The 17,181-nt window shown below is 59.8% G+C and overlaps 2 protein-coding genes across 3 annotated transcripts in view; both read right to left on the reverse strand.

The window, feature by feature from the left end:
- Window positions 1-771: 771 nt before the first annotated feature.
- KIAA1614 (KIAA1614 ortholog) lies at window positions 772-10,292 on the reverse strand. The gene is given in 12 exon segments (XM_059478468.1): window positions 772-965; window positions 1,167-1,351; window positions 1,464-1,576; window positions 1,973-2,177; window positions 2,948-3,735; window positions 3,737-4,376; window positions 4,947-5,096; window positions 6,243-6,306; window positions 6,803-7,408; window positions 9,684-9,784; window positions 9,786-10,024; window positions 10,026-10,292. Coding segments are annotated over 12 exon segments (3,552 nt in total).
- A 5,200-nt stretch (window positions 10,293-15,492) lies between these two features.
- The window catches only part of XPR1 (xenotropic and polytropic retrovirus receptor 1), a 109,482-nt gene continuing 107,793 nt past the window's right edge, over window positions 15,493-17,181 (reverse strand). Inside the window, exons 15-16 of one of the 2 annotated variants that reach the window (XM_059478596.1) lie at window positions 16,493-16,583; window positions 15,493-15,838 (exon numbers count right to left, since the gene is read on the reverse strand). In XM_059478596.1, the coding sequence (XP_059334579.1) occupies window positions 15,824-15,838; window positions 16,493-16,583 (106 nt within the window). In that variant the 3' untranslated portion in view covers window positions 15,493-15,823. The remainder of the gene's footprint in view (window positions 15,839-16,492; window positions 16,584-17,181) is intronic. The other variant, XM_059478598.1, reaches the window with a different exon arrangement.

Consider the following 17,181-nt stretch of genomic DNA (forward strand, 5'->3'; position numbering starts at 1 on the left):
CTGGTTTTTGAGGCATAAGCAGCATCTGCAGTTTCTGGGATCACCTCAGCCTTGTGGGCAGCTGTGCCCAGATGTGGGGCACCACCGTGCAGAGGGCAGCCATTGCTGCTGGAGACCCTCCAAGGATGTGTTTTGCTTTCCATGGCTGGAAAAAAGAACCCCTCAAAATCCCCAAGGAGCCCTGCAGGTGCCTGAGCCCCCCCGCCTGCCTGCCCAGGGCCCCCCAGCACCACAGCACGGCCAGGAGGTGGCTGGTGGAGCAGCAGGGCCATGGGAAAACAAATAGCAAAGGCCACAAGCACCACCCCAGCCCCTCCATGCCACAAGCCAAGGGCACTGTTTTGTCATTGCAGAGATGTATTTTTGGGTTTCAGTTTGCAATAATTTAAAAGAACCTCACCAGCCCTCTAGCACAAGGTGGCAGTGCTGGCAGGAAGCCCTCTGTCTCCTGGGGTCACAGAGATGGGGTGTCCCCATGCTGGTCACCCCAGTGCCTGCAGAACAGACCCACCCAGCTCTGCTGGGGCCAGGCTGTCCCCTGTCCCCCACACCTGGGCAGCTCCTGGAGGCTCTGGGATGTCCTTGCTCCCACACTCTCTCCCAGGGGGACAAGGAAAGTCACTGCAGTGGAGCCGGGCTGGTCCTGGCACTGTGAGGCAGCTTGGTCCATGCCATTCTGCAGCATCCTGGGACATCAGCGGGACATCGTCCTTCTCCCATCACTGGGACATGCTCCTCCTCTGGCCAGCCTCCACAGGGGCGGTGGCGGGGCTAGCGCGGCGCGGGGCGGTGCCGCAGCACTCGCAGGGACAGACTGTCAGCGCTCAGCAGCAGCTGCCGGAGCCCGGCCAGCCCCAGCCCCGAGACGGCCGCGCCGTTCACCTGCAGGATCTCGTCCCCCACGGCCAGGAGCCCCGCGTAGAGCTTGGCCGTGCCAGCATCCGCCATCTCCTGCACGTAGACACCTGCGGGGGGAACGGGGATGGGTGAGAGCCCAGGGGCTGCACAGAAACAAACCTGTGATAAACAGCCTTTGGTGAGGGCTTGTGTCCCAAGGCAAGCGCTCCGCAGCAATGGAGCACCCCTGCACCGGTGCCCGAGCTCACCCCTGGGCTGGGACAGGAGCAACCATGGAGGGATCAGAGTGTGCCAAGCTTTGGGATTACCTGTGTCGGGCCGGCCGTGCCCGGAGGTGACGGAGAAGCCGAAAGCGCCGTGGGGCGGTCGCTGCAGCTCCAGCTGGCTGGTGCCATCGGGGAACACCTGCACCACGCGCCCCACCGCGCGCAGCTGCCCCGGCGCCCCGATGTCCTCCACGCTCAGCGAGCGCTGCGGCCCCGAGCCCCCCTTCCTGCGGGGAGAGGGGACAAGGGAAGTGCTGCAGCCCCTGGTGGCACTGAGCCACCACAGCACCCCAGCACAGCGTCCTGGGCACCGCAGGGATGTGCCAGGCCCGGTCCTACCTGTCAGCCGTGCTCTGGGGCAGGAGGTAGGCACTGGCACGAGGTGTCTTCCCCAGCTGGGGATGCAGGCTCTGGATAGAGGCAGCTTTTTGGGGCTGGCAGAAGGGTGACACCTGGGGACAAACACCTGGCTGAGATGGGGACAAACATTGTGCAGTACCGCAGTTCTTCACCACAATGTGAAGGGACAGACATCATGTGCCGAGGGAATGGAGGAGGAGGAGTAGAGGAATTAGGACATCCCACCCCCCCTGGAGCACTCCCCAGCTCACTGCTGAGGAGGGATGAGCATATCTGCTCTTCCACTACCACCCCTCTCTCCCTCCTTCCCCCTTCCACTTCCCAACTGGCTCTGGGCTTTTCAAACACAGCAGGTTTGGGGTGGCTCATCCCCCCACACCCCCTCCAGGACCACCTGAGCCACAAATCCACACTCAGGCACACTTCATCCCAGCCCAGCATCCTTTCCCTTGTGTCTCCTCATGGCACCCCCGCATGTCCATGCTCACCAGCTGCAGGGACTGCAGGGACGGTGACTTCTTGACGCCGGGGCTGCTCTGCGGGGACCCGCCGGGGGCTGGGAGCTGCTCCATGCTGTAGCAGCGGAAGCGGCCCAGGCGCTGCTTGGTGCTCTGGCTCAGGCTGCACAGGAGCTTCTTCAGCCCCGAGGCCGAAGCGCCGCTGCCCTTGCGGCTCACAGGCCGGCCCAGCTCCCTGCGGGGAGGAGGAGAGGCGTGGCGGTCACACACCGAGCGTCTGCAGGACCTGCAGCTGCCTCCGGGCTGGGGCTGCATCCTGCACCCGCCCTGGCAGCCCCGAGAGCTGCAGCACGCTGAGACCGGGGTATAGAGTAAGACTGGGGTGCACGCTGAGATTGGGGTGCACAGTGAGATCAGGAACAGCCTCCTCCCCTCAGCAGTGCCCCAGCACACACAAGTTTGTCACTACCCGAAGTGGCCCTAGGGGTTCCCTCCCTGTTTTCTCCATTATTTCAGGGGTTTAACACATCTCAGAAGTCCCCTGCTCTGCCCCAAGGGCTCAGAGGACCCAGCACCACCTTGGAACTCTCCTGCCAGTCTGAGACACGCAGCACCAGGCACAGGGCCGGCAGGATCGCACTTGGAAAGCCCCAAGACAGCTGATTTTCCTCACCCAACACCAGCGAAACACCTCTGTCACATCGGCTCCAACATCCCCGGCAGAACCAGATGTGGGGAAACACAGCTCCCACAAACACCCACACCGTGGTTTCTGCGAGGTTTTTGGAGCCAGGGAGCTCAACCCAGCAGTGCCCAGGAGGGATGCTCAGGGCTGCCCGGTTTGGGATGCCAGGGCTGCCCGGTGTGGGAGCCAGGGCTGCCCGGTTTGGAAGCCATGGCTGCCCTGTTTGGATGCCAGGGCTGCCCGGTGTGGGAGCCAGGGCTGCCCGTTTTTAATGCCATGGCTGCCCGGTTTGGAAGCCATGGCTGCCCATGCTCACCCACCCGTGTGCGGCGCTGCCGGCCGGGTGCCGCTGTGGCTGCGCTCCCGACATCCCGGCACCTTCCACGGCAGGATCAGCAGCCTCGAGGGGCACGGCGGTGACAGGGCTGCCAGCGGGGTGTGACAGCGTCCCTGCAGCCACAGAGAGACAGTCACACGCCAGTTTCATTGGGGACACCCCCAGCACCCCATGCGTGCGTCTCTCACCTCTGCCCGGCCCCGGGGCGTCCTGCCCGTGGGTGTTGTTGCAGTTGTTGGTGGACAAGGCACGGAGGGGATTCCCCGGGAGCCAGCGGGGGCTGCGGCGCTCGGCCGGGCCCGCCGTGCCCCCGGGCTGCGAGGGGGCTGTGCTGCCGGCATCGGGCTCCGGGCCCCGGGCTGCTTGGCTGGGCACCTGGCGGCTGCTGCCGGAGAACAGCGCTTTCCTGCAAGGCACCTGGGCGCAGGCCTTCTTGGTGGGAGGGGGAGCAGGGACGTGGGTGCCTGGGATGGGGGTGCTGCTCCTCAGCTGCGGGGAAGGCTCCAGGGGCTCACTGGGCTGCTGCGGGGGGCGAGCTGTGTTCATCGCTCCCTTGCTGCTGCCCCCCAGATGTCGATGGGCTTCCCCATCTTCCCGGCCGCTGGTTCTTCCCGGTGGTGGGGGGCAAACGGTGCCCGGACCCAAGTCCCCGCCCTCGGGGCCGCCGCTGGCCGCACACGTTCCCCTCCTGGCCCTGGGCTCGGGCTGCGGGGCAGCGCGGGGAGTTCTGTGCCCGCGGGTGCGGGGGTCCCGGTGCCCCCGCAGGTGGGGGGCTGCGCGGTCCGGCCTCCTCGCTGTCCGTCCGGCAGCCGTCGGAGGTGTCGGTGCTCTCCAGGGCCGAGTCCACCTCGTCAATGTAGGTGACATCCCCGATGTAGGTCTCCTTGATCTTCTCGGTGTGGATGCGCTGCCGGGAGGGCAGGATCCACAGCGGGGACCCTCCTGGGCCCAGAGGCCGGATTTTCGGCTCTGTCTGGCCAGCGCCCGGCCCTCTGCCATCCCCTGGGACGCTTCTTTGTGCCGCAGGGCTGCTTTTGGCCAGCTCGGGGGCAGCTTGCGCGTCCGTGCCCCGGCCGGCGGCAGCACCAAGCAAGGAGCCGCAGGCGCTGCACTTGCCCCCGGCCACGAGGTCGCCCCCGCGGGCTTTGGGCTGTCCGGCGCCGTCCCCCGGCTGCCTGCTGCCCGCCGGCTCCGGCGAGGCGAGGGCCGAGCCCAGCGCCCGCCGCTGCCGCAGCTGCAGCCGCTCCAGGTACCGCACCTCGGCGTCCCGCGCCGACTCGTCCTCGAAGCGGACTCGGGACGGGGACGGTCCCCGCGGCCGCCGCGGCCGCCCGCAGCTCGACTCCCCGCTGGATGAATCGCTCAGGCTCCCGCCGTCCCGCGGGGCCACGCTCGGCCGCCCGCCGGGCTCCCTGCCATGGGGACAGACAGACGGACGCCCTGCAGGCGAGCTGCTCGGCAACCCTGGGAAAGCAGGGCGGGAGGGGGAAAACCCGGTGCGAAAAGAGGAAAGTGCAAAACCCAGCGCAAGGAGGAAAGCCCGCCCGGTGCTCCCGGGCTGTGCACAGCCCTGCTTCCCTCCAGCCTGAAACTGAAATGCGGAGGGGCTGCGGCTGCTGGCAGGGCTCGACCTCCATCGGCCCTTCCCTGCCCGAGGTGTGTGGTTAATCATTCCGGGAACACCACATCGCACATGACCTGGCGAGACGCCGCTGTGGTCCAGCCTCCTGCAGCGAGGAGTTCTCCCTCCTACCAGTTTTCCCTTTCGCCCGGGAAAACATTCCCCATCAGCTGGGAAACACCATCCTCCCACCACTGATACCCCCCACAAGTAAATCCCAAACACCGAGCACATCCCGGGTATGAGGCAGCGGGTCAGACCCCAGCTCTGCACACATGCCTGCACACATGTGCCGGCTCCAAACCCCGCGTGGATGTGCCCCAAACGCGGCTGTGGGCTGGGAGCACCGTGGGGCACTGACCTGGGCTGCGGGACGGCGCTGGGCAGCAGCAGGATGTCGTGGCTGGCGCGCAGCGGGTTCGTGCGGGCCTTCATGCGGGCGCGCTGCAGCAGCTGCTTGGCCTGCTCGTGCCGCGGGCTCAGCTCCAGCTCCTGCCCGGCCACCGAGGCCCTGCAGCCCCGCAGCAGGCAGCGGGATTAGGAAAAAATAACAGGGATTAGACGTGCTTTAACAGTGACGGCGAGGCTGCCCTGCCCGGGGAAAGCGGGGCTTGGCCGCCGTTCATGGGGCGGGCGGGCGGCCGCGCCAGGGATGGCCGGGCGGGCACACCGCACCCCCCGGGGCCAGGTGAGACCTTGGGGCAGGCTCAGCACCCGCCCAGCTCGGGCACGGGCTCAGCACCCACCCAGCTCGGGCACGGGCTCGGCCGAGCCAGTGCTTTGTGCGCCATGGGCATCCCAGAGGTGGACAGGGAAATGGGGGCAGGCAGCACTTCCCATCCCTGCCTGTAGCCAGGGAGGTTTAGGGCGACCCCCTGACCCGATTGTCTTGCTGCCTTCCCTTCCCTTGCAGGGGTCTTTCCCCGCACTCCCAGCCCCCCCTGAGTGCAGGGTGAGGGACCTGACAGCTCTCCCTGCTGCACCACTGCTTTCCTGGCTGGCCATGGCCCTAATCCTCCTGATTAAAATAATCAGCTCAGGCAGCCTCCCCGGGAAGCCCGGCCTTAACCTCTTCAGTGCAGCACGGTGGGCACACGCTGCCCCCCAGCAGCACCACGGGAGGCCCAGAACTCCCCAGGCCTTGGCTGCCCTGCCCACGGGAGATGCTGCATCCCTGGCTCTGCCTTGCACGCCCACCACTGATCCAGCTGCCAGAGCAGAGCAGAGGCAGTGACCACAACACTGGGGGGCTTTCCCCACTCACTGATCTGCCCTTTGCAGCCCCCAGCCTCTCACCTGCCTATGCCACCTCCTTATTTTTAGTCCGTACCTGTAAGGTTTTCCATTAGCCCAACAAGATTACACACTCCTGCTGCCTCGATCCTCTTAAGCACCTGGAGCAAATTTCTGTCCCATCCTCTTCCCCAGCTCCCTGCCTGCCCTGGCGTCCTGGCAGGGATGTCCTGAGCTCAGACACCAAGGGACACTCAGCTCTGTCCCTTGTTCCACCAAAGCATCCCTGGGGCCCAGCCACACTCCCCCACCAGCTGCCCCACAACCCTTCCCTGGAGGTGCTTCAAAGGGTGCATTTAAAATACAAGAGTGGGGAGTGGGAAAGAAGGAAATGTCCATTTCTGCCAGGCTGGGACTGACCTACCTGCAGCCTTCAGCATCCTGCAGCGAAACCCCCGAGTCCCAGTCCCCATCACTCGCTGGCATTTCTGAAATGCAGGAAGGACAAGGCATTAGCCTGGTTGGATGGCAGCCCCCCATCCTCTTGATAGCACCCCCATATATCCCATCCCACCACCCTCCACAGGGCTCTCCCAGATATTTGCCTCTGGGAGATCCCAAAGGAGTGGAACGTGGGGCAGCAGCACCTGGCTGTAGGTGTGGGACCGTGGGGATGGGGGCATGGGGCCATCAAAGAAAAACTTTATTCTCTTTTCTGGCGGCAGCTTGCAAAGGGACAGTGATGCCCACAGATCTAGTGTGTCCCCGAAATTTTCCTGCTCTTGCTTTCAGCAGTGAAATTCCTCACCAGGACACCAGAGGGGACTGGCAGGTATCACCCAGAACACCTCCTACGTGCCGTGCAGGGGATGGGGCAGCCCTGGGGTGTGGGGCAGCAGGGAGCTGCACCTGCAGAGAGGGAGGCTGGAGGACTCCCGTCATCCCAAAGATTTTCCCTCCCTCCCACCTTCCCAAACCACGCACCGGGAGCGGCGAGGCCCAGCACCTCGTGCAGCAGCCGCCGGTTCCTCTCCACGCGCTCAGCCAGCGAGAGCCGCTCCCAGCTCTGGGCCGCGGGCACGGGGGTTCGGCCCCGCTCCCTCAGCGGGCTCCGGGCCGCTTCATCCCGGGCGGCTCTCTCATGGAGGGAGGCGCAGTGCCAGGACCTGCTGCTGCCCTTGTCCGGGGGCAGCTCGGCGCCGCCGGGCACATCTCCCCTGGCTGCCGGCACCCTCCAGAGCCCCGGGGTGCCGCCGCGGGCCGCGGGGCCGCTGCCAGGCTCGGGTTCGGCCCCGTCCAGCAGCCCGTCCGTCAGGTACGTGCGGAGCTGAACCCGCGGCTCCACGTCCGCCTTTCCCCGCCGGGGCCGCGGCTTCTTGGGCGAGGGGCGCTCGGGGGCAGCCGTGGGGGTCCCGGGCCGCCCGCCCCGCTTCTCCTTGAGCGCCTTCACCTTGGCCTCCAGCACGGCGTGCGGGCCGCGGGGCTCGGGGCGCTCCGGCGGGGCCGGGCCGCGGCCGCCCTGGGCGTGCTGCTGCTTGGGGGTCCGCGGCAGGCGCCGCGCCTCAGTGGGAGGGCTCCCCTCCATGGCTCCTGCGGGGACGAAACGCAGGGAATGAGCCCTGCCTGCCCACAAAGGGCATCACCCCACCTGCCCTGCGGGGTAAATGCACGCAATGCCACCGGCGTGTGCCTGTAGGGGAAGGGGACAGCGAGGTGACACAGCACCAGGCCACCCATCCATACAGAGCACCGACACCCTGCCAGCATCACTGGGGAGCAGGGGGAATGGGGCAGCAATGAGGGAGCAGGAGGAATGGGGCAGCAATGAGGGATCGGTCGTTCCCCAAAACGGGTGGCCCGGGCCTGGGCAGCACTGCCAGCAGTGCCCACCCACACAAAGCCCGGAGGGAACTGACACTTCCTGAGCTAAACCAGGGCCCCAACTCTCCGCGGAACACAAATCCCTCCCGGCGACAGCTCGTCGAGGTGCCAGCAGCCAGAGCCAGCCCCTGCTCCGCCCCGGCCCCCGGGGCCACACGTGGCACTCGTCCTGTGCCCGCCTCTCCGGCCCAGTGGCACCGAGCAGCCGCTGCCCTCCTGCTGCCCGGGAGCATCCCGTCCCATCCCGTGCCCGTGGTGGCCCCGGAGGAGCCTCCCCCGTGGCCGCGGTGCAGGAGCATCCCCGTGGCACCCCCGGGCCCCATGGCCGCCCCACAGCCCCAGGCTGAGCGGGACGGGGCACGGGCGGGATGCGAGGGCTGTCCTTACCCCCGGAGCAGCATCGGGAGAGGGCTGGGAAAGAAGGAGAAAGAAAGCGGAAGAAGGGAAGGAAGCAGGGGAGGGAAAAAAAGAAATAAAAAAAAAAAAAAAAACGGCCAAACCAGCAAATCCCAGCCCCTCCAGCCGAGCCCGAGCTCAGCCGCTTGGCTGGGCTGTGGGGCCGTGCTGGCCCTGCCTCCCGCCCCGGCCTCCTCCTCCTCCTCCTCTTCTCCGCGCACCCGGCCAAAGCCGGCCCGGTCCCCGCAGGGCCACGGCGGCTACCGCCACGCTGGGGACAGGGGCTGACCCCCTCCGCCACCCAGGGAACGCCACAGGAGGGGAACCCAGCGGTCCGGGATGGAGGGATCCTGCCCCGGCCCTCCCTCAGGAATGTCCTTTGTGTGGGCTGCGGAGCGGAGCTGGGCCCTGCCGGGGGGCTGTCCCGCATGACCCGCTGCCCCGCCGGCTCTCGGCACCTCCCTGCGAGCATCACACGTTTGCAGCTGTGCTAAATTCCCCTGCTTCCCGGAGGCCAAATCCTGCTTGAACCCACGGCGAGCCAGGGCCGTGGAGGAGAGCAGTGGGAGCTGAGCTGGGTGCATCTCTACACATCCCTACCCCCAAACACGGCATGCCACACGTGCCTGCCCACCGCACACCAACACCTCCATCCTGCCCCTCATCCCAAGGCCCTGCACACCAACACCTCCATCCTGCCCCCCTCCCCGAGGCCCTGCACACCCACACCCCCATCCTGAGGCCCTGCACACCCACACCCCCATCCTGAGGCCCTGCACACCAACACCCCCTCCCCGAGGCCCTGCACACCCACACCCCCATCCTGAGGCCCTGCACACCAACACCCCCTCCCCGAGGCCCTGCACACCCACACCCCCATCCTGAGGCCCTGCACACCAACACCCCCTCCCCGAGGCCCTGCACACCCACACCCCCATCCTCCCCTCCATCCTGAGGCCCTGCACACCCACACCCCCATCCTGAGCTCTGCACACTCACACTCCCATCCTGCCCCCCTTTCCCCAGGCCCTGCACACCCACACTGCCATCCTGCCCCTCCCCATGTCCCCCCACACAGGACAGGGGTCCCGGGTGGGCAGTGCTCACCTGGAGGTGCCAGGGCTGCCGTTCCTGAGGGCACCGGGGCTCTGAGGAGGCCCAGGGTGTCCCGGCCCCGCTGCGGCTGCCGCTTTAAGCTGTGGCTTTTGATATTCGTGATTGGTTTCATAATCCCGATCAAAAGGAAATCACCAGGATTATGAAATTGTTTTAATCCTCCTGGCTCTGGCCGCACCGGCCCCTGCCAGCATGAGCAGCAAGAAATCACTTTTATCTTCTTAAAATGTCCCCGGCCACCCTGGTGGCCATGGGGCCCTCATCACAGCCAAACCTGAGCCCAAGGGCTTCCTTCCTTCCCCACTGGGGCTGACACAGGGGGACTCCATGGGGGACAGAATGAGCATCTTCACTAGGAAGGGCCAGCTGAGAGCTCTGTGTGGAAAAGCCCAGGGCAGAGGAGCCACCCTCATCCTGTCCCCAGCACTGAGGTCCCCACAACCGCCCCTGTGACAGCAGGACCCATCCTTACCTGCAGGCCATTCCAGAAAGGGATCCTGGCTCCTCTGCCTGGGCTCTGGAGGTGACACACACCTGGGAGATGTCCCCATGGAGCTGGGGTGAGGTGCCAAGGGTGGCAGGATGGCTCCTGCCACCAGCCAGGCTCCTGCCACCAGCCAGGAATGCCAGCAGGGAGCTGTGGCTGGGATTAAACCTCCGGGAAGTGGCTGCTGTGAGCAGCAACAGGCTTAGAGTGATTTCAAGGCTCTGGGCTCTCTTCTGGAGGCAGATTGATTGCAGGAGGCAATGGAGAGATTTAAAGAGCAAAATAAAAGCACAGACCCCAAACAAGCCAGGACTGGGCTGCTCAGCACTGGTCACACACTGTGCTGGCAGGACATCCCCTTGCACTGGGGATCAGCTGGAGAGAGGCAACCAAAGGCTCCCAAAAGGACCACGAGCCTGTGGCCAGCACAGCCCAGTCTGGGCAGGGGGTTTTCTCCAGCACCAGCCCCTGGCATGCAGAGTGTGAGCTGGGCTGGTGCTGGGGGAAAGCTGGGCTGCTTCCTGTGAGCCCCTCCAACCCCTCCTCAGACAGCTCCCTCCTCCAAGCACCTCCATCCACCTTCTCCCAGGACATGGATGTCCTCCAGTGACATCCCACAGCTCCCAAGAGAGCAGGAGCAGCAGGAGCCATTGCTCCGTGGGTGGATGCAGCACAGGGGTGGCACTTGGGAAGACACACACAGACCAGGGACAAAAGAGCCATCAGATCATTGGAAAACAAAGAGCTTGTAATAATGAAAAAAGGACAGATTTCGTAACCAATCACTTTTTCCTTTGAAAAAACACAATCACAGTAACTTTGCTGTATACAACCACCTAGAAACTATGAAACAGTATCACATTGTGCAGTATTTTTTTTTCAAACCTACTTATCAAGAAGGGAATTCCACACTTCAAAAATTATATCCATTTGGGAAGGGAGGAGGAGGAGGAGACAGCTAATAGCGCAGTCACAGATACATCATGAGTCCAAGCAAGCGGCAATTCTTTGTCCTCACCTTTTCCACTGAGCCAAAACAGAAGAGTGGAGAAGGGGATAGCAAAAGAGAAAGGAGGGGGGAAGAAAGAAAGCACCCACAGAGGACTAATCACACTCCATAATTACTTTTGACATCTACAGGGCTTCATAGAAAGATCATTTAGACCAACACAGTGGGGAGGGGGAGAGGAAGGCGGCAGCGGGGCCCGGGGGGAGCTTTGGCATTTCCACTCTGGGCCCCTCCCGAGCGCCCATCCTTGGCCACGAGGACCTACGGGACGGAGAGGTCACGGCAAGTTCCACCAGGATGCCCAATTCCTCCTCTGGAGTGAAGAGTTTGCAATTTGGTTTACAGAGTTTGAGGGACTGTCAGGCCACAGGGCACCGTGCCAGGCAGGGGTGGTGCCGAGGCCAGGGCAGCCTTGGCTCCCACCGGGAGCAGGGCTGGGGTGTCAGCATCAGGGAGCTTCCCGTGCTGGGTCCCTTCCCTCTCCTTCCCAGGGATTGGAGCCCCCAGGGATGGTGACACACCAGTTTAGCCACAGTGGCAGCAGGGGACACTGGCCCCAAGGTGCAGAATTTGGGATGGGGGTCATGAAAAGGAGGCAAGGTCTGATGAGGTGACAGCCACTGAGCCCAGCCGTGACCGCTGCAGAGGTACCCCAGGGATTTACCACCCTTCCCCCAGGAGCCCCAGCCCCTCTTTTCCAAGGAGACAAAACAATCTGGTTGCCTTCTGGAATAAAAATGTAAATTAAAAAATAATAATAATGTTTAAGGCAGAAGATCACCTTCCCCCTGTGAGTGCAAGGCAGAAGGGCGGAGGAGAGGACAGAGGACACAGAGCTGGGATGCAGCATGTGAGCAAAGTGGCTTTTATGTCCCAGCTTGCCAAGCCATGTCCCAGCCCCAGGACACTTCCCAGCACATGTCCTGACGCTGGGGACACAGCCCCTGGAGCCCAGTGAGCAGAGCAGGGCAGGGCACATCCCTGCAGGACAAGGCCAAACCCCCATGGCCATTCAAAACACAGCAAAGGCTTCACACTGTCCCCACTGCTCGTTGGAAGTGAAATCCCCAGGGATTGTCATCTCCTGCAGCAGGAAGTGCTTTCCTCCCTGTCTGCCACACTGGCCTGGCAGCTGAGCACCAGCACAGAGGCAGAAGGAGCAGCACAAGGGTTTTTAGGGAAGTAGGAGCAGCAGGATCCAGCTCTGCTGAGATTTCCACCAGAGATCTCTCCCATTCCAAGATGTTCATGCTGAAGGCTGCTGCCAGACCCCTTTCATTGGAATTAAACAGCAAAGACACTGAGAGAATGAGGAGGGCCAGGAGCAGGGTTGGGAAAGGTGTAGGATGAACACCAGCTGACTTTGGGAATGCACCTGGATGAGAGAGGTAGGAGCTTACTGGATACACAAAGGCTGCAGCCAGGAGTGCTGCAAATGCATTTCTTTTAAAATGTGGTGGGACAGCATCAGTTCTCATTGGAGAGCCGCCACTCCTGCTTGCTGAGTCCAAAGATCCCAATCCTGCCCTGCTGTCCTGCCAGGAACACACCCATGGCACATGGCATTGCCCTGCCCAAGCACAGGGACCTGGTGTTTCCCAAAGCCACACGGGGAACCCCAGCCAGCAAATAAACTCTGGGTGCTGCAACACCTCACCCCCTGCAACCCCAAAATCCCCAGAGGAGCAGCAGGATGGAAAGCTGGAAGGAATCAGCATGGAGAAGGAGGTTCAAAGGGAATCTCCAAAAGTCACAAATGCCACAGGGTGGCATCTCCTTTCCTTAGACTGCACCATCCTGATGGGTTTCACCACTCCAAAGCAGCTCCACAGCATCCTCAGAGCTGTACAATCCAACCTCCACTGAATCACAAGGCACAGCCCAGCACCTGAAATCCACAGCTTAAAGACTTCCTCAGCTTCCAGCTCCCACCCAGCTGCATCCCAACAACAAAAGCAGAGGATAAACCCCTCAGCTCCTTTTGATGCTGCTCTGTCCCTCTGGACTGCCACCCTGCTGCTGTCCCTACAGGAGTGTTCTCAGGCACCCCTGAGCAGAGCCCAGCTCAGAAAATGCAGCCACCCTGGGGATGTCCCCATCCCCTGGCTCCTGCTGCTCCCAAGGAGGGACAGGGCTATTTTCTCTCACCATCTGTTGTGCTTCATTAGGTCTCCCTTTATTGGCCAGATGTTCCTGTAGACGTGGAGCCATCCCAGCTTTAGTGCTCGCTCTCAGGAGGAATCTGCACGCCTGATTTCTCAGAAATCTCTGGGAGGGAGGGAACAGGCAGATGCAGGGCTGGGAGCTAGGAGCCTTTAAAAGCCACACTTCTGGGAATTCAGGCTGCTTTCCCCCGAGACAGCATCTTCACTGCCAAAAGGGACCATGTTTTATTTTAGGAGATCATGTTTGCTCCTCATAGCATGCTACCTCCCTTTTTTGTTTTTGTTTTTGTTTTTTTTCTCCTTACTTCTCCTGCCAGCAAAGACAGAAAAAGGGAAGAGAAAGAGCAGAGCAAGGAGCAGGGCAGATGGACAGACTGAATTCTTGCTTCCCATAAGGATTTGGGTAAACTACAGAATAAGAATTTAATCACTTGCAACCCGACCCACCCTGTCACGTAGGGAAGCAGAGGGTGGGATGGAACAGCAGCAGGATGGACAGATGGACACAGGCCACCCAGCCCTGCCCTGCCCTCTCCAGCCCAGCTGAGGAAGGCAGGGTGCTCCCAGGGGACTGGCTCCACTTCCAAATCACAGAACCATGGAATGGTTTGGGTTGGAAGGGACCTTAAGAACCATATAGGTCCAACCCCCTGCCACAGGCAGGGACACCCTCCACTAGACCAAACTGCTCACAATGTCTCTCTGCATTTTAATTTCCTTCTGAAAGGAAGATAATTACCAGTAAAGCTCAGATTCTTCGTATAAAAAGCACAACACTTTGCTTAAGTAACACCCAGTGGTGTTACTTGATTTGAATAAATCCAAATAATTTTGGATTTTCTCCCTCCCAGTTCAGCTGCCCTCCCCTCAGCTCCCCAGGCAGGGATGGCTCCATTCCCCACTACTGCAAATACCCACACATGGTTTGGACATGGCACCAGTGCTAATTAGGAACGGAAATATTTTAAGGGGCTGAAATATTTTAAGGGACTTTATCCCAGACTGCACTTCCATGGGAATGGGAATGCTCTGTTTAAAGCATGAGCTGACCTGAGGGAGGTAAAGGCAGGAATCCAGCACAGCCCCACTCATCCAGCTCTGCTCCCACCAGAGCAGCTCCACGCGGAGGGAGATGAGAGGAGCAGCACCACAACAGGGTTTTAATCTATTTAAAGGGTTTTAATCTATTCCCAACTAAATGAAGAGAAGCAAGTTTCCTTCTTCAGCTCCTCTGGGCAAGAGGCACAGTAGGCAAGCTGCGGAAATGCAACATTCTGGTGCTGATTAAGGGAAACAACCACCAAACAGCAACTGAGGAGAGATTCCTGCCATTCCACTGCCCAAACTGGCACCAGCCAGGTGAGGATCCTCTGTCAGGAGTGTCACCCTTCCCTGGAACACCCAGGGAGAACAAGGGAAGGGAAGGACCACAGCACTCTGAGGGCTCCATGGCTCCCTCCCAGGAGGAGGGGAGACCAACGAGACCATCGAGTTCACATCTCTCTTCCAACATGATTTGCTCAGCTGTCCATTACCCAAATCTGCTCAAGTATCCCACTTGCCAAACTGGGAGAATGAGATGAGCCAAGGGGCAGATGACCAGGACAGTGCCCAACAGAGGCTTTTTGCTAAACCAGGAGCCACAGAAGAGCTGTTTCCATCTCACCTTCCCCATCAGGTGGGCACACCACAGTTCTTTCCATGCTCCCTGAAACACACCACCACTCCTAAGCCCCAGCCTGATGAACCCCCTCTGTTCCATGAGAACTGACACCTCCTTGCCTTGTCCCACCTTGCTGGGCTGCTGGAGAACTCCTGAAAAGCTCCCTGCTCGGACTGAGATGCCCTCATGACACACCTAAGGCTTGGAAAAGTACTTTTGGATCTGGAGAATGAAGTTCCAAAGCCTTTGCTCGCTCAGTGGTTTGTGCTGTTGGTGGGAACCAACTCTCCTTTCCTTAGGATCATCTGCACTACTTTCACACGTGGAGAAGTTGGCTTTGAACTGGCATGAGAGACATGCCCAGAAGCAGCAGCAGCAACTAAAAAAATATCAGAAAGAGAAACTTTGGTTTAAAATAAAATTGAAAAGAAATAAAAGAGAGAGAAGGTACACACAGGTGCAAGTTGTCTCACTGAAGAGGTATTTGCAGGGGGCATCACCCCACAACCCTGGAGATGGAAATCTACATTCCCCACTTTGTTTTACCATTACAACCTTCATTGCACAGGACTCAAAATCACTCTCATATGGTTGTTAAGTTTCATAAATAATGTGAAAACTATATGCAACAGATACATCATATTTCCAAAAAATTATAAGAAAAGTTACATCAAATTAAAAAGTAGCTTCATGAATGAAGATACTGCTCTAAGTGCACTTTCCCTGCAAGTGCGGCCAGTGCCTCAGCGCTGGATATGAAGGAAAAAAAACCAAACAACTGAAAAATAAAATCAACAACAACAAAAAAATCAGATTTAAAAAGTCCGGTTTCAACCAGTCAAAACCGGGCCAAGCAGAAACTGAGTGTGCTCTTGGCACTGTCCCGTGAGGGAGTCCCTATGATGCTTCATTATCCAGATAAGGTTTGTATGTCCTTGTTGAGACTGTAAACAATCCTTCTTTCCTGAACTGTCCTCTTTATTGGCAAAACAAAGTAAAATATTTTATTTTTGTTTGTTTGTTTGTTTGTTTAAAATAGAACATTAAAATTAACCCAGAAGAAAAGAAACGAAACACAGTGAGCTTGTTGGAGTCCATAGGATCTGGTCTGGAAGAGCTCAGAAAACGTGTTCAGTGTTTTCTCCTGTTTTCAGCTGGATCTGTACCAGAGCTCGGGTTACTTGGGGAAGAGGGGAACAGAACGAGAAAACAAAGGATGTGGAATAAGAGAACGTGGCCATCTCATGTGTTCACTTCATTTGCTAGGTCCTCTATCAATACCTTTGTGTCAGAAGCCTTCGACCTGGAAAAGAACAAAACACAAAACACTCACTGGGGAGAAGGAATTCCTGGAATGATGTGCAGACAGCAAACCCACAGTCCACTTGGGGGAATAAAAAAAGGGAAAATATGTCTTTCTTATGCAGAGGGGGAATAAACAATCTACTGTTTCACACCCTCCCACTCTCCCTGGGAATTGCAGAGCCTTGTAAAGATCCCCAGCTGTCCCTCAGCATCCCCCTCCTGTGGCACTGCCCACTCTGCCCATGGCCAGTGTCACCTGCCAGGCTGTGACATGTGGGGCACCTGCTCAGCCCTCCCCACAGAACCCCACCAAACCCTTGCAGGATCCACAGGAGTGTTCCTGCTCCATCTCCTGCTGGGCTGCAGGAAGGAGCAGGAAGTCCTTTAGGGATATGCCTGGCACATCTCCACTCACTGCATGTCTGAGGGATAAATGGGCATGGCTGGAGGGAACTCTAGCAGCCTTTGGCTCACATTCCCTTTGCATAACATTTTTCAGTCTCTAGCAGCCACCTTGGGGCTGTTGGTATTGGTCCCATCCGTGCAGGGACAAGAGCCAAGCACAGCCCTGGGGCCAGAGCACCCCTCCTCCTCCTCCTCCTTCTCCCACCCCTCCCAGGCAGTGCTGCAGGGATTGCACAACACTCCTGACCTGCTGTGCCTCAGCCTCGGCTTGCTCCCTGGCCAAAGGGTAGGGCGGCACAGCTGTGCTGCCAGGGCAGGAGGGACACGGGACACTGGAACTGCAGGGAAAACACACAGTGGGCAGGTTCAGGGGCTGGGGTGCAGGGTGGGGCAACATTTGGGGTGCAAGGATGATGGCTGGGAAGAAAAAAAATGTATGGGTTTGGATTTGAGAGAGGAAGGAGTCTGAGATCTTACATATGAACCTTAACCAAAGAATAACTAGAATCATACAGAGACATGGAATGGTTTGGGCTGGAAAGGACCTTAAAGATCATCTGGTTCCAACCCCCCTGCCAGAGGCAGGGATGTGAGTGACATCCATATTGCTCAGGGCCAAATCCAGCCTGGCCTTGAACACTTCCAGGGATCCAGGGGCATCCACAGCTTCTCTGAGCACCCTGTGCCAGGGCCTCACCACCCTCACAGAGAAGAATTTCTTCTTAATATCTAATCTAACTCTGCCCTCTGTCAGTTTAAAACCATTGGCCCTTCTGTCACCATGAGGTATAAAAAGCCCCTCTCCCTCTTTCTCAGAAATGTCTGCTCGAGGAGAACCTCTCCTCCAGTTTGCATTTATAACCTCTGGCAGCCTATTTCTGCAGGAGGGGACCCTTGTAAAAAGAGTGAGTAAAACGGGAACTCCCTTTCCTGATT

This window comes from Ammospiza nelsoni, chromosome 9 (genome assembly GCF_027579445.1).
Source record: "Ammospiza nelsoni isolate bAmmNel1 chromosome 9, bAmmNel1.pri, whole genome shotgun sequence".
In the NCBI taxonomy this organism is placed as follows: Eukaryota; Metazoa; Chordata; class Aves; order Passeriformes; family Passerellidae; genus Ammospiza; species Ammospiza nelsoni.